The sequence below is a fragment of the Ovis canadensis genome, chromosome 14 (assembly GCF_042477335.2).
Source record: "Ovis canadensis isolate MfBH-ARS-UI-01 breed Bighorn chromosome 14, ARS-UI_OviCan_v2, whole genome shotgun sequence".
Taxonomy (NCBI): Eukaryota; Metazoa; Chordata; class Mammalia; order Artiodactyla; family Bovidae; genus Ovis; species Ovis canadensis.
The window spans coordinates 77526440-77549936 of NC_091258.1; the positions used below are offsets into that span (position 1 = coordinate 77526440).

The following is a 23497-nucleotide window of genomic DNA, read 5'->3' on the forward strand; positions in this document are numbered from 1 at the left end:
GGTCTGGGCTCCCGACCCGAGGCCACCCTCCACGCAGCACCTTGCTACCTGCCCCTTCAGAACCGTGTCCCGCTCAAACTGCTCACCAGTTTCAGGGCGAGCTCCAAACTCTTCTAAGTGGACTCAAGGCTGTTCGTCATGCCGCAGAGGAGGCCCCCCAGCCTCAGCTCTCACTTCTGTTTTGCTCCAAACGCGAAGGCTGCAGTCACACCACAAACACACACACACACACACACACACACACTCAGACGACTTCATACAATGGTGAGCCATTTAACACACGTGTGCTTTCCCATATCTGCTTTTTTTAGGGTCTCTAGACCTGGCAGACCCATTCCCATGCCTCCAGCTGAAACTCCATGGCGAGAGTAAAACCGCGGTTACTGCTGCGTCTTTTCTGAATCTTCGTGACTGCTACGGGGTACAGGGTATGGGGTACGGGCTACGGGGTACGGGGTACACCAGGGACGCACCGTGAATCCACATGAGCATTTCTCTTCTGGTGTTTTACGCGCTGCTGGAGTTCAGGTGCTGCCGAGTGTCTAATTCACACACTGGCTTTCTCTAGCCTATGTGCAATACAGTGGCAGGCGTGACGCTCATGAAGCAATCGGAGCCTCAGGGTCCAGCGTGTCTCTGCCTTAATCCAGGGCCCCTGAGCCTGGGGCAGCAGCGCATAACCGCCCCCGCCTCCCCACCCCCGCACACACAGCCCTTGGGTCTCTAGGGCTCTCTGGAACGCTCTTTCCTCTCTGGAACGGTCTCACTCTCACCCCAGGTCTCCACCTCCTCAGAAAGCCACTCCCTAAACCACAGTCCACTCTGGCCTCAGAGGCCTCCCACCCCCGCCATTGCCCTTCCTCTCGCCTGGGGTCCTGAGGGGGCAGGCGGCCAATGGGAGGGTCTCGGGAGGAGTGACGTGGGGACCCTGGGTCAGCCCAGCGCAGCCCCTCCAGGCTCATTCCCAGGACACTCTAAGGGCCCGGCCCCCAGCCCCAAGGCTCCGATTCAACAACTGGGGAGTCCGGTCCTCTTTGCTCAGGGAGATCCCAGGCAACCAGGGCAGTTTCAGAGTCTCTCGGGGGAGCCAGGGCCCCTCAGATATCTGAGGACGGGCTGGTCTCCCGCGAGAAGAGAGCTCTCGGCTGGCCTGCAGAGGATACAGACTCCACCCCATGCAGAGGCCCCCCAGTCATTCGTGTTGAGGTCCCCAAAGCCTCTGATGGTTGGTAAAGGGGAGTGGCAGTGACGGGGTGCATTCAGTTCTGCTCAGGACAGGCTGGGGCACACAGCGCCAAGGGACAGGCCACTCCCATCAACAAGGAGCCCCCAACCCCATGCCAGTGTCCACCTGGGGCACAGTCCTGGCTCCACTTCCACGATGTCCCTCTCTGAACCTCAGTGTGCTGCTCTGCACAGTGGGTGGAGCCGGGCGGCAGGCTCCCATCGCCTGTCTGCTAGGAGAGTTGGTGGAGGTGGACCCTGGGACCGCAGCCTGAGTCTGTGCCGCTCAGCTGCATGCCCCCTTCACGGGGGCATTCGGCAGGTTAGGGCCTTGGAAAGCACCAGAATGTTCTGACCCACAGCTCGGTGCCCTTCGTCCCCTGCTCCCCCCGCCCCCCTCCTCTGACGCGAACCCCACAGCAAATGCAGCAAGTCAGGGGAGCGGGGGATGGGGAGGCCTGACACCAGAGACCCAGCAGGGAGTCCTCCGGAGCCCGGCACCAAGGAAAGGCCAAGGAAAGGGGCCTGCATTCGGTTCTGAGCGCCCTACCCATTAAACAGTCTGAAGTTCCTAGAAAGCTCCTTCCACCCCCACTCATTCCCTGATCCTCTGGACAGAGATCCGGGATTCCCGGGAGAGGGAAAGTGGGGAAGGCGCTCCCGCACGGAGGTGGCAGGGGGCTGCCTGGCGGCAGGGGGCTGGCTGGCACCCGAGGGGCCGCCCGGGGGATGGCAGGGGCGCCCCGGGAGGGTGCCAGGGCTCAGCGGGAGCGGAGCAGCGGAGCGGGCGCAGGGGTGAGGAGCGGCGGCGCGATAAGGGGGTCGGTGGCTTTGAGCGAGAACTCCGGCGTCCAAGGAGCCGAGTTTCGCAACGGCTGTGAGGAAATCCTCAGACTTGCTAACTGCAGTTAGCAAAGAAGGCTCGGAGGGGGCCTACCGGATTTCGAAATGTCAGTGCAACCTCATTTTTAACAGATGACTTCTATGGATGACTGCAACACAGAGAATCAGTGGCAGATACCACAGACAGCGGTTACCGGCGGGGAGAGGGGAGCGGGGATTCAGAGGCGTAAACCGCTCTGCGTGAAGCGCGCTTCCGCACGCCGGGCTACGGGAAGATGAAAGAGACTCCGCAAGACTAGCCTGAGCCTCCTGGACCCGGCACAGCCCCGCTTATCCAGGCCCAGGCGGCCCCCAACCCCCCAAAGAAGGAAAGAAAGAAAGTGAAGTCGCTCAGTCGTGTCCGACTCTTTGCGACCCCGTGGACTGTGGCCTGCCGGGCTCCTCGGACCATGGGATTCTCCAGGCAACGGTACTGGAGTGGGTTGCCACTTCCTCCTCCAGGGGCTCTTCCCAACCCAGGGGTCGAACTCAGGTCTCCCGCATTGTGGGCAAACTCTTGGCCTTCAGAGCCACAAGAGAATCTCCCAAACCCGGACTCAAAGCAGGTGGAGGGTTTGGGCTGGACACTGGGTCAGGGACCACAGTGCCCCCCGGACGCCTCCCTGTCCCTCGGGCCACTTTTGACGCCCGAGGAGTGAGGCGGGGAGTGGCAGCTTGGAGGCCACCCCCCATTGGGCTCAGCTGGGGGTGTCCCGGCAGCCTCACCCTCCCTGCCCTACTCATCGGAAAACCTGTTCGCAGCGCCCACCTCGCAGAGCTGTGAGAGCCTTCTGGATGCTGATGTACTCCGAGAAGCACCTCGCTGACACCCCGCTGCAAGCTTTGGGGCGCCCCCAGGGCCAGCGGGGAACCTCGCACACCCCAAGAGCCACCTTTCACCCCGGGGAGGGGCTGCGACGCCACAGGCGCCCTCCCCCTGCTGTCGTCTGACTTCCCCACGGGGACCACCTCCCGGGCCGGGCCCGCTAGGTACTCTCGTGGCTGAGGAGGGCGTGACAGGGTCTCCACCAGGGCCCTCTGGGGGCCCCGGGGAGAAAGGTGGATTAAGCTGGACTCCAACGTCTCCTCTGGGCCCTGACCCGGGTCTCGTCTCCTGGACTCTGCCCAGCGGCTTTGGAGGAATCACCTGGGCCCCAAGGAGAGTGAAGTCTGGCACGCCCTGAGGCCAGCATCCTCATCAGCAGCGCATGAAGGGCCGGGGACCGCGTGGCCCAGGAGCTCTTCCAGGCCCGGACGTGGGCGCTGCAGGAGAGGCCGAGCGGCCTGGGGGAAGCTGGGCAGGACAGCGCCCCGCGGGAGGACCCTGTCTCCTGCGTGCAGAGCATCTCAGATGAATTCCTTCAGACAGGTGGCAGCCTTGTCCCCCTCAGCACGGATGAGGGCGAGGAGGAACCAAAGGACATTTTCCTGCCAGAATTGTCTGCACCTTCCAGGAAGGGCCTGGGGCGGCGGTGGAGCCAGCCATACCTGCGGATGCCAGGCAGTGCCGGGCTGAGGGGCTTCCTGTCACCCATAAAGGCATGTGCCCACCACAGGTGACTCGGGGACTCTGTCCCTGGACAGAACTGGCTCAGCGACCTGGTGGCGGACGTGGGTGGAGACTTGGCGATGGACACAGTCCCTGAAAAGTGCACTTCTCCAGCAGCTTCTTCGACGATGAACTCCATGCCACGGCTCATGACGGGGTGAAAGGGTGGGCCGAAAACGGGGACAGCTTCGGCAGGGAGCTACTGCTAGCCCCGTGGGCCCTCATCTCTGCTGACGTCAGGCGGCGCACCTGTTCTGACTCGCAGCGCACCCTGCACCGCCGCTGCCCTCAGCCTATGGCCAGGAATCTGCAGGCAGAGGCCGGGAAGGCACACCGGCTGGACTTCCAGCAGGGCTGAAAGGCTCCTTCAACATGAATGTGGCCGGCAGAACAACGCTAGCAACTGCGGCGCCTCTGTGCCGCAGGACTGCCCACACCTGGCCCTGTCTCGGCTGCTCAGCTCCGCTCAGCAGGACGCGCCTGAGCTTCGGCAGCCATCTAGGAGGAGCTGTGTCCGCAGACTGGGGGCCAGCCTCGGGGCCCAGGCCTCAGGCCTGTCGTTAGCGGGCAGCGGAACGTGCTAGACCCTTCCCGAGCAGCTCCACTTCTTTGGTCTCTAGCCTCTTTCCCCCCAGTTCCCTTTGGTTTTCCATATCTAAATGCTTTAACGGATTTCTGTATTTTTGTTTTCTTTGAGAGAATACTTGCTGATTTCTGATGTTCAAGGGGTGGCCATGGAAAAATCCCCAATTTCCCGCTGTCTGCAGGGGAGTATGGCCTTGTGGCCTGGGTGGGGCAGTGACCTGCCTTCCATGTGCAGGGCAGGCGGTGGGGGGCAGAAAAATTTGGGCATGGTGGGCGGGCAATGGGGTTACTGCCTGCCAAATCTTCAAACATTATAAATTATTTATATATATATATATATACACGCCATGGTCCTGCCCTGTCAACAAAGGATCCTTGGGAGATAAAAATAACAAGTCACAAGGATATCTCATATAGCATAGGGAATATAGCCAATATTTTATAACTCTGGAGTATAATCTATAGCAAAAATTGAATCACTGTGTATAATATATACACTGTATATAATACTGTATGTTAATTAAATCAACTGTTTAATTAATATACATTATGTGTCTATAATATAGACATATGTTACACGTACCTTGATTGACATGGAAACTGCTACAGGCGTAAGTGTTTGTTAGGCTTGCCTGGTGGCTCAGACAGTCAAGAATCTGTCTGCGATGGGAGAGACCCAGGTTCAATCCCTGGGTAGGGAAGATCTCCTGGAGAAGGGAAGGGCCACCCACTCCAGTATTCTTGCCTGGGAAATCCCATGGACAGAGGAGCCGAGCGGACCACAAGCGTGCCTGCTAACTCACTTCAGTTGTGTCCGACTGTTTGCGACTCTGTGGCCTGTAGCCTGTTCATAGTAATATATGCAAATGAATGAATAAATAAATCACTACATGGGAGAAAGAGAAAACTTTAGTGTAGAATGCCAGCTTATCAATACAGAGGGAGGGGTAGAAAGAGATCACCATTATTTAGTTCCCCTCATGTCAGGGGAGACTCACCCACAATTACTAACAACGGCAATTGTGTGTCTGCCAGACGTATGTTGTACGTCTCCCAGTACTGGACGAGAACCCAGCATCTATCCCGACGCCGACCGAATTCCAAGGGAGAACTGGGGACTTCGCCATGAGAGCCCGGGCAGATGCCTGCTTGACGTGACCAGGCGAAGAGCGTGCATGGTCAGGGTGGGGAAGGGGGCCCACCTGGGCTCCTGACACCATGGAGACGGCCACAGCCTCTTTTCCGGGTGTCCGCCCAACAGTGCATGACCTGGGTCAGCTCATCCGTCCACACTCCTGGCACAGGTTGAGGGTCATCTACAAATCCTGTACCCCTGAAGACGGTCTGGGGCCCAAGGCACCAAGACTGGGGGGTCGTGCAGATTCTGGGGGACGACAAAACAGGACAACCACCGGCAACATATGCTTCCGGGTGAAACCCTGGACCAAAAGGGAAAACTGAGGCTGTCCGGCAGGTGAGTAAACGTGAACTGGGACTGAGGACTTGCTGAAATCCACATCAGTAAAGACCTCCAATGGGCAGATTCAGGGTCACGTAGACGAGTGATCGTGTCTATGGGGGGCACACACTGGTGCATTTACGGTAATGGCGCTTTATCTCGGGGCTTCCCAGGCGGCGCAGTGGCAAAGAATCTGCCTGCCAGTGCAGGAGCTGGAGGAGACATGGCTTCAACCCCTGAGTCGGGGGTGGTGGTTTAGTCACCAAGTCGTGTCCTCGTGTCCGGCTCTTGCGACCCCGTGGATTGTAGCCCGCCAGTCCATGGGATTCTCCCAGCAAGAATACTGGAGTGGGTTGCAATTTCCTTCTCCAGGGGATCTTCCTGACCCAGGAATCAAACCCGGGTCTCCTGCCCTGCAGGCAGATTCCTTACCGACTGAGCTATGAGGGAAGCCTAGGGTTGGGAAGAGCCCCTAGGAAATGGCAACCCTCTCCAGTATTCTTGCCTGGAGAATTCCCACAGACTGAAGAGCCTGGTGGGCTACAGTCCATGGGGTCGAAAAGAGCTGGACACAGCCGAGCAACTGAGCACATACGTGTTTTATATCAGAAAGCATCTGCGTGTCTACATGTTTCCGTGTGTCTACACGTATGTAGCAGACTCACCGTCCCCCCGCGTCCCTCCCTGCCCGTCATTCTCTTCCGACAGCTCTCTCTCTGTACATCTGCTTCTGTGTCTATCTCTATCTCAATTGGGTAAAATGTTACTCAACTGGGAATGTAGGTCAAGATGATGTGGGAAAAAAGGCAATTCTTGTAAGTTTCCCTGTAAAACAATAAGATCACTTCGAATGAAGAGATTTAATAAGAGAGTAAGGTTTTGAAAATGTTCTGGGGGGGGCATTAATGCATTTTTTTTAAACCTCTGTGCAGGTTACGTGTCCTGTTTACCTTGAAGCCCACGTGGGCAGAGCTGGGGGCGACTATGACCTTGTCAGGGCTGAGATCCTCTGAGATCTTAGCGCAGCCTGAGCGCTGGGTCTGGGATATTGTGGAAGCCAATTTCTAACATTATGCAGGTGCTCTATTCGGACTCTGAAGCTAAGATGAGAGCCCCCAGAGAAAGGCCATTTCTCCCCAAGCCTTACCCGCTCCCCTGCCTCTGCCCAGGAGGTGAACAAGTGTAACTGGAGAGGATGCGGGTCCTGGGTCCTGGCAGGAGGACTGGCTGGGGAGGGTCTGGGCTTCTCTGTGATCCCAGACACAGCCCTGCCCTGTGCTGGACCCGGTCTCCCCAGGTAAGACGAGAAGAGTGTGCAGGGCTGCATGGTTTCAGGAATCTCGGCACGAGATGGAGTTTATCACTCCCCAGATGCAGCCGTGCGCGATTCACTGTCTAAGGAGGGCAAACAGCTGGGTAGCCCAGTGAGTCCCGGCTCGCCATGGGGGCCCCACACGGTCTTGCTTGGTTCGGCATGTGGGCTCTGAGGTCCCCGGCCAGGGGTCAACACTGCTGCCCCCTGAAGCGGAAGCCCTGAGTCTTAGCAACTAAAGCCAGGGGAGGGAGGGGGAAGGGAGGGGAACTTCCCCTCCTGTCACTCAACTCCCAGCAGCACCTGACCTTAGCCCTCCTCTTGACATAGGACACCCCCGGGCTGCTGGGATGCCGCTCCTCAGGGGGGCCCTCCTGATGCCAAGTGGGCCCCGCCTTCCTGGTCCTCCTACCGTGGTTCCTTTGAATTGGTGGTGTGCCCACGTCTCAGATGGAACTGCTGCCAGGGATGGCTGCATGCTGTGTGCGCTGCACGAGGGAGTCCCGGGGTCTGAGATGCTTGCCCATTCTTATTCACACAGAAACCGCTGTAGACTGTAGACTAGCCTGGGATCCTCTGTCTCCCCTTCACTCCATTTCCTCTTCCCTCTGGCCCTGTGGACTCAGATGTGGTGGAACCACCCAACAGTGTGCCTTGGGGGGTACCTGTAGGCACTGGGCACCTCCTCTCACAGGAAGCGTACCCCAGCCATTGCGTCAACACGTGAGACCAGCCTGTATTTTAGGTTGTCATACCCCAGGGTACAGCTGCACCCTCTGTACACTCATCATTCACAAGTACTTCCTACCCCGCCTCCCTCCTGAGAGCCAGCCGTATGTAATCAGCGGCCCATGAGCCGCCTGCCCAGTCCCCCTAGCAGGCAGCTCGGCAGCACACGGACAACTCGCAGACGTCTCGCAAAGGCCTACTACGCTTCAGGGCTCATCACTCCCAAACACCCGAACGTTGCTCTCAGCCCTTTCCTTTCCCGTGTCATCGCAGCGTCTGGAGACACTGATTGGCTGGGGCGGTGGGCTGACTCACACATGCACGTGTTTACGTGTGGCTGTGTCTCACTGCCCCGAGCTGCAGCACGCGGATCTTGCGCTGCAGGCACCACCGCTCCAGCTGCTGTCTGTGGCCTCAGCAGTCGCAGCACGTGGGCCTGAGTGCTCCATGGCGCGTGGGGTCTTAGCTCCCCAGCCAGGGATCGAACCCGTGCCCCCTGCCTCGCAAAGCAGATCCTTAGCCATCGGACCACCAGGGAAGTCCTTCTTTCTTCCTATCGAGGTGTCGCTGACGTGCAATATTACAGTCGTTTCAGGTGTACAATCTAGTGATCCAAAATGTTTAAGATTATACTCAAAATGTTATGGACTATAGCTAAAGTTATTATAAAATATTGGCCATACTCTGGACTTACAGCCATTATCCTGGAGTAAACACATTGCCACACACGTCCACAGGCTGCCGTGAATACCATGAGTATCTGACAAGGCTATTTCAAGAGAGGAAAACTCGAACCTCAGGCCCCCACATCAACCTAGATGGAAAAGAACTTTTAAAAATTTGGGCTGGGGGGAGTCCGATTGTAACCTGGTTGCTCAGTTCACACAAGCAGTGGGTGATTAACACACATCTAAAAAAGTGTCACTGCAGACAGTGGCTGCAGCCACGAAATTAAATGACGGTCGGTCTCCGAAAGAAAGGCTGTGACACACCTAGACAGCATATTCAAAAGCAGAGGCATCTCTCAGCCGACAAAGGTCCGTCTAGTCAAGGCCATGGTTTTTCCAGTAGTCATGTATGGATGTGAGAGCTGGACCGTAAAGAAAGCTGAATATGAAAGAACTGGGTTTTTTTTAACTGTGGTGTTGGAGAAGACTCTTGAGAGTCTCTTGGACTGCAAGGAGATCCAACCAGCCCATCCTAAAGGAGATCAACCCTGAATATTCATTGGAAGGACTGATGCTGAAGGTGAAGCTCCAATATTTTGGTCACCTGATGTGAAGAGGACTCACTGGAAAACACCCTGATGCTGGGAAAGATTGAAGGTGGGAGGAGAAGGGGACGGCAGAGGATGAGATGGTTGGATGGCATCGCCGACTCAATGAACATGAGTTTGAGTAAACTCTGGGAGATAGTGAAGGACAGGGAGGCCTGGAGTGGTGCAGTCCGTGGGGTCGCAAAGAGTCAGACACAACTTAGCAACTCAACAAGTAAATATCAATTTCTCCAGATAACTCAGAGATCTAACTCAGCTTACTGCCATAGAAGTGTCAGACAAAAAGCACAGAATGAAGAAGAAAGCCCTGCCCAAGGATCGTGGAGCCCCGAGGAGACAGGAAGGACCCAGGGGCTACTTCCCAGGAGGGCAGAGGACAGCGATACGAGAAGACAGGGCCCTGAAGGGGAGTGTGATGGGGGAAACCCACACTCCAGGGCAGGGGAGGAGTCAGTTTCCCTCCTTATTCCCCGAGCGTCTTCTCTGGGCTCTCGGCCACGCGGACACCACTGAGCCCAGGGAGACGCTGACCGTGTGTCCCTCATAAAGAGCAGCTTTGGGGACACAGAGGGGAGGAGAGGGCGGGACGAACAGAGAGAGTAGCATGGAAAGGCCCACAGCAGCTCGTGTAAAACAGACCGCGGGGGAATGTGCCCTGTGACTCGGGGAGCTCACACAGGGCTCTGCACAACCTAGAGGGGAGGGATGGGGCGGGAGGGCCTGTGACACATACGGCCGATCCATGCTGATGTGCGGCAGAAACCAGCACCACACTGTAAAGCAACCATCCTCCAATTTAAAAGCAGCACCTGTCTCTGGGGATCTGAGCCCTCCCCGAAGCATCTCCAGGGCCTCATGACCCCAGCCACGGTGAGGACCCCACGGGGACCTGCTGATGGGCGGGCGGAGGAGGAAGCAGACCCCGAGGCGAGGCGAGGCTCGCAGAGAGAAGCAGCCTGGCCTTCCTCATCTGGAAGGGGTGTCTCAGGAAGTCACGGGGCTGGCTTCCTGCTCTGCCATGGAGACAAACGCCAGGCTTCCTGGGAGGGACAGTTCTCCTTTCTGTGGGGACACTGATGTGACGCCCTTGATGAGAAAAACCCGCCTCAGACTGCCAACACCCTGTGGTCTGTCTGTCCGGAGGGCACCCAGGTCTCCTCCATCCCCACAGCCTGGACCGCAGGGAGGAGACGCCATGGCCCCCGCGCTCCCCGCCCTGCTCTGCCTCGGTGAGATGGGAGGGGCAGGGGAGCCCTGGTCTGGAGGGACCCCCCAGCCAGCCTGCTCCGTCAGGGGACCCCAGGGCCCCGAGGCTCCCGGGGAGGAGAGGCGCTGCTCAGGGCTGAGGGCACACCTCTCACAGGGCGCTCTCTTCCAGGGCTGATTGTGGGCCTGAGGACCCAGGTGCAGGCCGGTGAGTCTGTCCCAGGGCCCAGCTCCCTCCTCTCCTGGCGACAAGGGTCACCCCCAGGCCACGGGGGAGGGAGGGCAGCTGGGGTTCACGGAGGGGGCTCTAGGAGGTCTGGGCTGTGAGCTGGGGCCTGAGGGCAGGACGCCTGGTGAGCCCGCCTCTGATTTCCTTCCAGGGACCCTCCGCAAACCCACCATCTGGGCTGAGCCGGGCTCTGTGGTCACCCGGGGGAGCCCCGTGACCATCTGGTGTCAAGGGCCCCCGAATGCCAACAGCTTCAGTCTGAACAAAGAGGGCACCTTAGCCCCCTGGAATGCGCAGCCCCCAGTGGAGCCCTGGGACAGGGCCAGCTTCTCCATCAAGCGCGTCACAGAGCAGCAGGCAGGGAGGTACCACTGCTCCCACTTCATCGGAGTTAACTGGTCAGAGCCCAGCGAGCCCCTGGAGCTGCTGGTGGCAGGTGAGGGGCCAGCAGGTCAATCGGGAACCAGACTCTGCACAGGCCCCACCGGGGAGCCCCAGGGGTGATGCTGGGACCAGGGGAGGGACAGAGAGACGGGGTGGGGGAGGGGAGAGACTCGGAGAGACAGGGACAGCGCTGAGGGGCCAGAGAGGCCCGCGGAGTCTCGCTCAGAGCCCCCCTGGCGCCCGCACCCCCTTCCCCTCTGCAGGACGGCTCAGAGACAGCCCCTCCCTCTCGGTGCAGCCGGGCCCCTCGGTGGCCCCGGGGGAGAATGTGACCCTGCTGTGTCAGTCAGGAAACAGGACGGACACTTTCCTTCTGTCCAAGGAGGAGGCAGCCCATCGCCCCCTGCGTCTGCGCTCCCAGGACCAAGACGGGCGGTACCAGGCCGAGTTCTCCTTGAGCCCTGTGACCTCAGCCCACGGGGGCACCTACAGGTGCTACCGCTCACTCAGCACAGACCCCTACCTGCTGTCCCAGCCCAGTGAGCCCCTGGCCCTCGTGGTCTCAGGTGAGGCCCCATCTGTCCTTCTGACTCAGCAGCTCGGGGCTCTGTGCCCTGGGAGGGCAGGGTGGTTGTGGAGGAGGGGGCACTGAGGGAGGGCCCCTTCCTCCTGCACTGGGGTCCTGGACGGGCAGGTAGGCAGTGGGAGGGTCTTGGGAGGCCACAGGGCCGCAGGGCAGAGGGGAGTGAGGTGGGGACCCCAGGTCGGCCCAGCACCCCCTCCTGGGCTCATTCCCAGGACCCATTCTCCCAGCCACAGACCCGGATCCGAACCTGGGGAGACTCGAGGCTCTGTGCTCAGGGGAGACAGCCCACCCCAGGGCACTTTGAGATTCTCGGGAGGACAAGACCCCTCAGATCATCAAGGGCCGGCAGGGAGTCAGGCAGAGATGGCGCGGAACCACAGGCTGCAGGGGCCTGAGGCTGCTGGATGGGGGTCAGTCTGCGGAGGAGCAGGCCCGCCCCACCCCATCCTGCCCCCAGAGGCTGCAGGGATCGCCCCCTGCCCCAGGCAGAGTCAAGCCGGCAGATGCAGAGGGCTGAGCAAGTGCCTGTGGGGGGCGGTGGTGGGTCCGTGGGACCCCGCAGGCCACCGCTCAGGGGCGGGGGCAGGGGCGGGGGTGGGGGCTGGGGCGGGCCCACCCTGTGCTGTCTGAGCTCCAGCAGCTCAGGGTCTTGAGCAGGAACGTCTGAGACAGTAAGAAAGAGAGGCCCTGGGAAGCTCCTGAGGAGGACACGGCCCACCCACGGCCTCCCTTCAGGACCCTCAGGCCCCGCTGACACCCTCCCCCATCACCGCGGTCAGACCCGCGAGTGGGAACGAGGACAGCATCCCTGTCAGGGGCTGGGCTCGGAGCCAGTCATCTCCCAGGAGGCGGGTGCCCTGGGGTGCACATCCCGGTTCCGGGTGACAGGGCCGGGCTGACCTGTGCTCCCTCACCCCAGACTACACGGTGCAGAATCTCATCCGGATGGGCCTCGCGGCCTCGGTCCTGCTGCTCCTCGGGATCCTGCTCTGCCAGGCTCGGCATGACCACGGAGGAGCCCGAGACAAGGCCCGGAGCTGAGCACCGGGACCCCGCACCGCCCACAACGTGGAGCCCAGGACGCAAGCTTCCGGCCCGGAAGCTTCTGGAAGAGCCTTTGACCCCAGGGGAGATTGCCCCCAGTGGGGGGAGTAGAGGGGGCGCTGGAGGCTTGGCTCATGGGGGCCCCCTACCTCCCCGCCCCGGGGAGGATGCGCCGACTCCTGTCTCCGCTCACCCCTCCGGCTCAAGGCGCATCCCAGTGCCAGGGGCGGGTCCTCGCCCTGCACGCCCGCAGGCTCTGTCCACTCATGGGAGACTGAGCTTCATTGTTAATGCCAGCTGCCTCTGGTGTGCGCAAAGACCTCCATCCCTCCGCTCAGAAACAGACTGAGGGAGACTCCTCCAGGGCTCCAGAGGTTAAAACTCCGCCTGCCAGCGCAGGAGCTCGGGTTTCAGCTCTGGTTCCGGATGATCCCAGCTAACCCTGTGTGCCCCCAACCCCTGAGCCCGCGTGCCCGTGGACTCTGCAGGAGGGGAAGCCCTGGGCTGCCACTGGAGAGTAACCGCCACTCTTCACAACCAGAGAAAAGCCCGGGGCAGCAGCAGTGAAGACCCAGCACAGCCAAAACCAAATACTCAAATAAACACTTGTTTATAGAAAACAGATTGTCATGTAAGAAACTGAATAAATGGGTGAAAGTGGGCCCCATTGGGAACAGATGGATCCAGAACTCTTCCCTGAGCCCCCCAGACCCCTCACGCCCTGCTCTCCTCATCAGATGACACCCGGTGTCGTCTCTGCAGACACCATCACTGCGAGGGGACGCCCTGACGTTTGAAGTGACAGCCAGGTGCCGTGCTGGTAAACGGCTAAGGAATACAACATTTTATAAAGAGCCCAGGTGTGTGAACTGTGTGTCTCCTTTGGTGCAAACGCTCTCCGTGGCCAACCTCAAGGAGCCTGGGTGAACGCACCGAAGGCCGGGTGGGAAGGAAGGAGCAGGCTGGAGAGGAGAGAGTCTGGTCCAGCCAGCCCCCACCGATGGCCCCAGGTGCACAGATGTGTCCTTTGCATTACACAGCACGGTTAGATCATTTCCATGTCAGTTTCAAGCCCCACTTTCCACGAATTCAGATGCCGAAACCTTAGTCCATTCAGACGAGAGGGAAAGAGAAAACAGTGCAAGCACCAATTGGGGGAGAAAACTCGGAGCACTTTGGCTCCAATACCTTACAGCTTGGAGTGCAAATCACCTCAGTAATTTGGGGAGGAAATAACAACCGTCAGCTAACAGGGAGAGACACACAGCCCCCACCCAGAGTTATGTAACCGAGGGGGAAATTGTGCATAACTACCAGTACACACGCAGGAGAGCAAGGACAGAGGGCCACTCATATCAGACAGGTCTCAGAAAACAACTCTCAAACAGGAATGCTTTGGCGTATACATGCGATGGGGCTATTTTTGAGTTAAGAGAAGACTGCAGTGACATGCTAAGAGTTAACAAAAAGTTAAGACAAAACTCCTTGGAAACCATTGGCTAGTGATTCTCCCTTGCAACATAAATTAACACCAGTCTAGAAAGATCTGCAACCTGTTGCTAGTGTTAGCTTTCCAAAACTGCTGGGAAACTGCAAATCAGGTGCTGCGCTTGGAAACCTCTGGTCTGCCAGGCATGCCCCTCCCTTCCTCCTTCACCTTCCCCCAAACCACCACGGTTTCCCGGGGCTGTGGGGGGCCCTTCCCCGACCCGCTGGTCTGAACGTTGACAGGAGCCGGGTCGCTGCGCTGGGTCAGCAAGGAACTCAGGCTTCCCAGGGCGACAGCATGTCCACCTCTGTTCCCTCTCTCAACGGAGCAGACAGACAGCCGTATTTGAGAGGGGCTAGAAGGGGCACACACGAGTGATCCGGCTTTTCTTTTTTAGTGTAAACACAAACCAAGCCAGCCCCAAGCTCTGGTCCTCCCCCGAAGGTTCCTCTAATGAAACCTCGAAGCCCAGCGCCCTCTTACTCAGATCAGAATTTGAGTGCAACCAGAAACAAGGACCCTCTTTAGTGCCGTATATATACATGTACACACACACATATATATAAACACACACATACACATACATATACACACATATATATACATGTACACACACATACATATATACACATACATATAACACACATATATACACATACACACAACATATATACACACATATATATACATGTACACACACATATAAACACACACATACACATACATACACACACATATATATACATGTACACACACATAAACACACATACACATACATATACACACATATATACATGTACACACATATATAAACACACATACACATACATATACACACACATATATACATGTACACACACATATATATAAACGCACACATACACATACATATACACACACATATATACATGTACACACACATATAAACACACACATACACATACATATACACATATATACATGTACACACACACATATAAACACACACATACACATACATATATATACATGCACACACATATAAACACACATACACATACATATACACACACATATACATGTACACACATATAAACATACACATACATACAACATACATACACACAGACATATATACATACACACATACATATAAACACACACATACACATACATATACACATACACATAACACACAAATACACACATATACACATACACACATATCTATACACACATATATACACATATATACACACATACACACATATATACACATACATATAACACATATACACATATCATGCACACACATACACACATATATACATACACACATATCTATACACACATGCATATACACATACATAGCACACACATACACACATATATACATACACACATATCTATACACACATGCATATACACATACATAACACACACATACACATATATACATACACATATCTATACACACATAACACACATATGAATAAACACACAGAGAGACACACATATACACATACATATATACACACATACACACATATACACACATACACACATACACACATATACACATACATATATATACATACACACATATCTATGCACACACATGCATATACACACATACACATATATGCACACACAGAAATACACACATTCATATATGCATATATACACATACATACACATACACACATACACACACATACACACACATACACATACATATATATTATACACACACATATATATACACATATACATATATGCATATATGTTCGTGTAAGCTTGTGTATCACTCTTGCGACCCCATGGACTGCAGCCCACCAGGCTCCTCTGTTCGTGGGATTTCCCAGGCAAGAATACTGGGGCAGGTTGCCATTTCCTCCTCCAGGGGATCTTCCTGACTCAGGGACAACCCGTGTCTCCTATGGGTCCTGACAGGCAGATTCTTTCCCCTTGTCCCATCTGGGATAGATATATAGATATATATAGATATATATATGTATAATCTTCTGAAGAAAAAGACAGACTGGCCACTTCTTCCCATCAATTACAAAAGCAAACCGAAAAACAGAACAGGGTTGAAATCCCAAGTCAATATGCGCTGTGATGCAGCTCAGGAAGGAAACGCTGCCGGACAAGGACCCCGGGCAGATGGATGAGCAGCGCCTAGCCACACACAGCAACAAACAGGCAAGCGCTCCTTCCACCTCTCGGGAAACATGATGACCAGCTCTGCGCATCCGTCCAGCTCTTCCCGAAGGTGGTCACACCTGCACACGTGCATGCACGCACACACACACACGCTTTTACACACAAGCCACTTGGCATCAGAAGCACCAAGGAAAACACACAACATCGCAGGGAGGCAGTGGCTGGAGTGAGCTGTGCACAGAGTCAGACTCCGGGGCTCTCGTGGCTGGGTCTGGAGCCCTGGCAGCAGGGCCGTCGTGAGCCCGAGGCAGGGGCGCCCTGAGGGCCAGGAGGGGACGGCGCCGGCCGGGCAGCAGGACTTGGAGCTCACCACTGCGGGGGCGAGGCAGCGCAGGGGAGCCCCCTGGTCACAGCGGGGCCGTCGGGGGACAGGATGGGGTGCGGAGCACTGGCCTCCCTGCCTCTCCCGCTGGGACGCTGGAGGGCACATTCTCCCCTCCCCTGCCCACCTTCTGGCCCTCGAGTCTGCCGGGGTGGGGGATCCCATTCCTGCTGCAGCCAGCACGGCCACCACCTGCAAGAGTGGGAAGCTGCAGGTGGACGCCCCTCAGCCAGGTCCTGGGGGTGCATCTGTCCCCAAAGGCATGCTGCTGAAATCGCCTTGGCTACGCACACCATCTTTTCCTGTTTGGCCTGGAGGCTGAGAGACGGAGGGGACCGGAGTTCCGGCGGGCCCACCCTCAGAAACCGGAGCCCACCATGATCCTGTACTCCCACTTCTCGGCATCGAAGACCAGTGACCCACTACCCAGGCTCCTCTCGGCCCCAAGTCAGCATCGGGGACTCTGTGGCTGGTCTGAACGGCCGGCAGAGCCCTGGGACTCAGCCATGTGTCGGGCTGGCAGCACCGGCCTTTCTGAGGGCGCTCCACCAGCTGGACCACTCCAACCTGGCCCACTTCCCAGGTGGTACACGGATACAGCCTCTCGGCTGGGAGAGAGCACCTGGGGCCCAGAGGTGGGGGGACTGCAGGGGAGGACGGGAGGACTGCAGGGGAGGACGGGAGGACTGCAGGGGAGGACGGGAGGACTGCAGAAGCACTGCGCCCCGGGCGGAGTTCCGCACAGGAGACCTCCTTCCAGCAACCGCCCACCGCCCGGGCGTCTGGGGCAGTTTGCAAGGCCACCATTAGGACTAAGGCAGTCCTTGCAGAGGCGGGCAGAAAGGACGGCAGTGGAAGGACACCCTCCCCGCCCGCCTGTCCCCCAGACTCAGGAGCTTCAGGCGGAACAGTTCCGGGACGCTCCACCCCCCGGGTGCATTCGGGGTCATCACCTGGGGACTGCAGCTCTGACCCGAATCAGGGTGAGATGGCCCCCACGCCCACTCGCCAGGGCTCCTGAGTCTGACTGCCACCCCGTCCTCTGCGTGAAGCCCTCAACTGTCAGGAGGTGGGGCCGGGCCAGGACAGGGAACAGTGCCACCCTTGCGGGCTCAGGCGATGCTCTGAGGGGGACCTCTCACCAGCATGGCCCATTCCCGCTCCCCTGCCCGCTTCCACACACCGAGCAGAGCCCTCCCTGGAGCGGCCCCCAGGCCTTGCCTCCCCCCAGCCTTAAGTACCCCTTCTCTTCCGGCTGCTGGGTAGTCAAGCTGACCTGGAGAAGGCCCCTGCTCTGACACCCCTGCCCAAGGGACACTGGGAGGCAAGCTGACCACCGAGGTCATCATAGACCCCGGAGGCGGTTCAAATAGCGAACACGGTGGGGCTTGAGAAACACAGGATGCTCTCGGGGAACATTTCGCTGAGCCCCGGGCCACCCAGACTGCCTGAGGCGAATGCGCAGCAGCGTGAATGGTCAGGGGCAGGAACCAGGGCTGGGCCAGGCAGCAGGGCGTCACCGTGGGACCTGCTGAAGTCACAGGCAGGGCCAGGTCTGGATGGGTTCCCCTCAAGCCTGCCCGTGAGGGAGGCCACCGGCCCCTGGAGAGTAGGGGATGCCAGCCCCCGTATCAGAGCAGAGCCACAGGCCAAGAAGGGCCGGGGAGCCCGGCGCCCAGGCGCTGTCAGAAACACCTCAGGTTGAAGCCCAGGGCGGCCGGAGACTCCCTCACGGGACCGCGAGCAGGCTGGCAGTGACGCCGGTGACCAAGACCGCTCCGTGAGGCCGCGGGTGGGCCCCCAGACCCCCTGGTCTGGACAGACTCGGAGAGGCCCTGCGGGCACCGGGCAGGGCCCCAGGCAGGGCCCCAGGCAGGGCGCCAGACGGAGCTGCTCTTCTCCACGCTGTCTCCCCAGCTTCTCCCGAGGTCGGGCGGCCCTCCTGCCGGGGGTGTCCGGCCGTGGACATGGTCTCTCTTGCCTGCAGGGATGGGGCAGCTGGCCGCCCGGCGCCCCCAGGTCCCTTTGGACGTCTTCGGCACCCTGGCCGGCTCGTGAGCCTCCGGGCCGACTTCATCTCCGGGGCCAAGGGCTTGCGGCCCGCTTCTTCGGGATGGGATGCTTCAGTTTCGGCTTGCCTGCCAGGAGCCGGGCGGCCTCTGAGGCACCGGGTGAGTCGCCAGCCCGGGGCCCTCGGGCGTCTAAGTCGGCTCATCCTCTCCTTCTGAGGACTCGGAGGACGGCGAGGACGAGGAGGACGGGGAGGAAAGCGAGGCTTTGGACTGGAGGGGGCGCCGGGTTCCTGAGCCTGGAGCGCCGCCTACAGGAGGATATCCCCGTGCGCGTCCCCGGCCTGCCCCAGGGCGCTGGCCGCCCTTCCGGCCCTTCACCTGCCCCTCGGGGTCCTCTTCTGGAAAGCCGAGGCAGGCTCGGGTCGGGGTGTCTTCCTTGGCGCCCAAGCCGTTGGGTCTGGGGGGCCCGTCGCGCCACTTGACCAGGCACTCGCGCTCGCCCTTGCGGAGCCCGATGGCTCAGGCTGCGTGAGGCGCGGAGACGTAGGCCGGCTCGGGGAGGCTCAGCCCCTCCCGGCAGCCGCGCGCCCCGCCCCGCCCCGCCCCGCCCCGCCCCGCCCGGACCGCAACGCCCCGCCCCGCACCGCCCGGACCGCAACGCCCCGCCCCGCACCGCCCGGACCGCAACGCCCTCAGCTCACGGGCACAGCCACCGAGGAGCTCCGACCCGCCCTGCGGTGGAGTTTTAAATGACAGACAGTCACCAAGTTCAACTACTACAGTAATACAGACCAGTTTTCAAGCACGATAGCGAAACAGGGAAGAAACACTGTGTGTGTGTGGTGTATTCCACTGCATCCAGGTCACGAGGAGACGCACGTGTTACTTGGGGGGGAAGAACTTTGCGGAATCTTAGGACTAGAGGAAGATGGGCTGGATGAAGAACAAGCTGGAATCAGGACAGCCGGGAGAAATATCTATCATCTCAGATATGCAGATGGCACCATCCTGATGGCAGAGAGTGAAGAACTAAAGAGCCTCTTGAAAGTGAAACAGGACAGTGAAAACGTTGGCTTAAAACTCAACATTCAGAAAACTAAGATCGTGGCATCCGGTCCGACCACTTCATGGCAAATAGATGGGGAAACAGTGGGAACAGTGACAGACTTTATTTTCGGGGCTCCAAAATCATTGTAGATGGTGACTACAGCCATGAAATTAAAAGACGACCCTTGGAAGAAAAGTTATGACCAACCTAGACAGCATATTGGAAAGCAGAGACATTACTTTGCCAACAAAGGTCCTTCTAGTCAAGGCTATGGTTTTCCCAGTAGTCATGTATCAGTGTGAGAGTTGGACTATATAGAAAGCTGAGGGCCAAAGAATGATGCTTTTAAATGGTGCTGTTGGAGAAGACTCTTGAGAGTCCCTGGGACCACAAGGAGATCCAACCACTCCATCCTAAAGGACATCAGTCCTGAATATTCATTGCAAGGACTGATGCTGAAGCTGAAACTCCAATACTTTGGCCACCTGATGTGAAGAGCTGACTCACTGGAAAAGACCCTAATGCTGGGAAAGATTGAAGGCGGGAGGAGAAGGGGACAACAGAGGATGAGATGGTTGGATGGCATCACTGATCCAATGGAAATGAGTTTGAGTAAACTCTGGGAGTTGGTGATGGACAGGGAGGCCTGGTGTGCTGCAGTCCATGGGGTCACAGAGTCGGACACGACTGACCGACTGAACTGAACTGACAACTAGAGAAAGGAAAGCTCCCATGTGACCTCCTGGTCTTCACACACCATGGTTGCGGGGCGCTGTCAGAGGGAAGCTCAGGGGCTGCTGGAATGGGGTCCTGTCCCTCCTGACCCTTGGGTCCTGACTCCTGTCTGCGGCTCCTTACTGGGGAGCATCCCTTTGCTCCATCTCCCTCCCTAGCTTCTCATCCCTGAGTGAGGCGGGGCTGAAGCAGGCTGGGGAAGGCCAACCCCTGCGTAGGGGCCGATTCACAGCAAAGTGGCCATCCACCAGTCACGGCAAACACTCCACACACTCTCAGCCTGTTTCCACACACCATGACCTCAGCTGCCCAATCGGCATCACTGAGTCCAGCCAGACAATGAGCCACTGACCAGGGGGAGACGGGGCCTCAGACACATACTCTACCACCGGATGACATGCGGTGCAGAATTTAAATGGGGTCCATGTCAGTTTCTGAACATAAAAATCAAGAATCTCAATCTGGCTGGAGGCCGCCACTGTGGACCTGAAGGGTTCAACCCTCCGGGCAGTAGGGTGGGGTCACAGAATGTTTGGTTCCAGACGAAACTATATCAGGAAGCCTGGACTCTATCTGGTCCCCAGTGAGGGGAGTGGGTGGAGGAGAACGCTCCTGGAGGGAAGGGCGTCCCTCTCCTGTGGAGTTCCTGTGCCCAGGTCCTCGCAGCGACGAACTAGAATGAGCCGATCAAATACAAAAGCGCAGCTGTAGAGGCGGAATCAGCTACATAATCTAGGGGAACAGTGAAAATCGAGAATGCAGGGCCCCACGTTCACATGTCAAGCCGGTAACCGGAGAGCGTTAAAGCCAGGTGGAAGCCTGTCTGATCGCACAGCGCCCCGCCCACGAGCGGCTCTGCAGGGAGCAGTGGGCAGCCGGGCGCACACCGCGGTGCCGCCAGCACTTCCGGGGTGCCTCCGGGGGCCCCGCCCACGTGGGGGCCGCACGCACACCACGCACACCACGCACACCACGCACACCACGCACACCACGCACACCACGCACACCACGCACACCACGCACACCACGCACACCACGCACACCACGCACACCACGCACACCACGCACACCACGCACACCACGCACACCACGCACACCACGCACACCACGCACACCACGCACACCACGCACACCACGCACACCACGCACACCACGCACTTCACCACCGAAACTACTAGGTTGGGGCGTCTCTTTTGTGAGGGTGCTCCCAGGCTCATGCAGTAATTTACCTAAAACACAGGGGATTCGGGCAACGGTCTAAACCACTGACGTGTCTGACTCCAGGAACCTGCCTGCTCTGCCGCGCAGCTCCCAGCTCAGACCTACCCAGCGCCGAGAGGAGGCACCTACCCAGCGCTGAGGAGCTGGCAGGACCCTCACGCCCACCGGCATGGTCGGACGTCCATCTCAACCCCTGGCTCTCTACCCAAGGCCGGCCGCCGCGTGCAGGGGAGTCAGGCTCTGGGGTCGGGTTTGCTGGGCTTCCATTCCCAGATGGAAACTTCTGGAGATCTGAGCCTGAAGAACCAGGCCCAGTGACCCCGAGCCTTGTGCTGTCATCGGGCGAATGGAAAGGCCCCAGCAGAAAGAGAGCTCCGCTGACAGGCCCTGAAATAACTGGCCCGGCACAAGTCTCCCCTCCCTGGGAGAACTTGCGTGTGGAGAGGAGGAAGCCCGGGGCCTCTTGATCAGAGGATCTCTCTGCGCCAGCATCCCGGGTGTGCGGCCTCGTGTGCCAAGCACTGCTCGGGGCGGGGGAAGGAGGGACGCTCTGAGCTCCGGCAGCAGCAGACGCCCTGAGACCCCCAGACAGGACAGCTGCCCCGGTCCCTGCAGGTGGGCAGCGAGTTCAGGCACTGGGAATGGCCGCTGGCGGTGGTGCGGACAGGGCAGGGGCCCGGAGGCCTCCGCTGCTCTCTGCTTCTGTACTCGGGGGTAAAATGGAAGCTGACACACAGTCAGACAACCTGGGGGTTTCTGACAGGGTCAAGACGACTCAAGGGGGAGGGGACGTTCTCTGAGACAAACGGAGCTGGGAAATCGGGATATCCGCCCGCAGAACGAAGATCGATGTGATACACGCCACACAAAAAGATCAGCTCAGAATGGATCCATGTGACGGCTAGAATCCTCTAAGAGAAAACAGAAAGTAAATCTTCATCTGGTAACTTGACAATAGATTCTTTGCTACGACAGGAAAAGGGCCAGAAGAAAAGAAAAGAAAAGATTAATTCCACCAAAGTTTAACCTGGTGGTACCTCAAAAACACTCTCCAGAGTATAAAAGACAGCTAACAAAATTTGAAAAAAATATTAGCACATCGTCTAGTCAGAGTATAGTATCCTGATACATGAGGAATATCTTTAACTCAATAACAAGAAATGACCCAACATTTTTAAAACAGTCCAAGGCTTAAATAGATATTTCTACAGAGAAGATATACAAGTGGATGGCTAGCACATGAAAGGATGTTTAGAACATCTGTCATTAGGGAAATGAAAGTTAAACCACGATGAGATGCCGTTTGAACCCAATGAGATAGACCATGATTTGAGAAATTAACAGCTGGTGATGAGGCAGTGGAGAAACCTAAAGCCGTGACATTGTGGGTGAGCATGGGAAATGGCTCCACCACTCTGCAAAGCAAGTCGGCAGTTCCTGGAAGAGCAAACCGGAATTAGCGTTTGACCTAGAAGGCCCACTTCGTGGTGCAGTTTCGGTTCTGCAAGATGAGGAGGCTCTGGAGACCGGCTGCAGCACGGAGTGCTGGCCTGTGGCTGGCCACACCGTGCTGTGCGCCAGGCGGCACAGAGAGCAGACCCTCTGTTAAGCGCTCCTACCACAATTAAAACACAAAAAGCCAGGGGCGGTCCTAGAGGGCGGAGGAATAGGACGTGAAGACCACTTTCTCCCTCACAAATTCCTCAAAAGAACATTTCAACACTGAGAAAACTCCTCAAAACAACTTCTGTAGGCTGGCAGAGGACATCAGGCAACCAGAAAAGCAGACCATTGTCTTCAAAAACAGGTAGAAAAAATATAAAAGACGAAAAAGGAGACAAAGGAGGTGGGGCGGGAGCTCCGTCCCGGGAAGGGAAGCCCGTCCCGGGAAGGGAATTTTAAGAAGAGAGGTTTCCAAACACCAGGAAACACTCTCCCTGCCAAGTCTGTGGCGAGCCTTGGAAACACAGAGGGCAACATAACAGGAAGGGAAAAATAAA

At 57.6% G+C, this 23497-nt stretch overlaps 1 protein-coding gene, 1 long non-coding RNA gene and 1 pseudogene across 2 annotated transcripts in view; 2 read left to right on the forward strand and 1 right to left on the reverse strand.

Annotated features, from left to right (window-relative positions):
* Nucleotides 1–23497, reverse strand: part of LOC138419338 (uncharacterized) — a 71091-nt gene that overhangs the window by 17246 nt on the left and 30348 nt on the right. The gene's annotated exons all lie outside the window — the stretch shown is intronic.
* LOC138418535 (sentrin-specific protease 3 pseudogene) lies at nt 1954–4327 on the forward strand (annotated as a pseudogene).
* Nucleotides 9947–13085, forward strand: LOC138419330 (leukocyte immunoglobulin-like receptor subfamily A member 5). The gene is made up of 5 exons (XM_069552083.1): nt 9947–10245; nt 10395–10430; nt 10603–10887; nt 11099–11401; nt 12341–13085. The coding sequence occupies exons 1-5, from the start codon at nt 10035–10037 to the stop codon at nt 12460–12462; spliced, it is 957 nt and encodes a 318-aa protein (XP_069408184.1). The 5' UTR covers nt 9947–10034; the 3' UTR covers nt 12463–13085.

What these genes read in the sequence shown, in the direction of transcription:
- LOC138419330 (XM_069552083.1), top strand. Translation starts at nt 10,035, where the DNA reads ATGGAGACAAACGCCAGGCTTCCTGGGAGGGACAGTTCTCCTTTCTGT. An exon ending in CCCCGCCCTGCTCTGCCTCG is followed by an intron (nt 10,246 to 10,394) that starts GTGAGATGGGAG and finishes GCTCTCTTCCAG; the next exon opens with GGCTGATTGTGGGCCTGAGG. An exon ending in GAGGACCCAGGTGCAGGCCG is followed by an intron (nt 10,431 to 10,602) that starts GTGAGTCTGTCC and finishes ATTTCCTTCCAG; the next exon opens with GGACCCTCCGCAAACCCACC.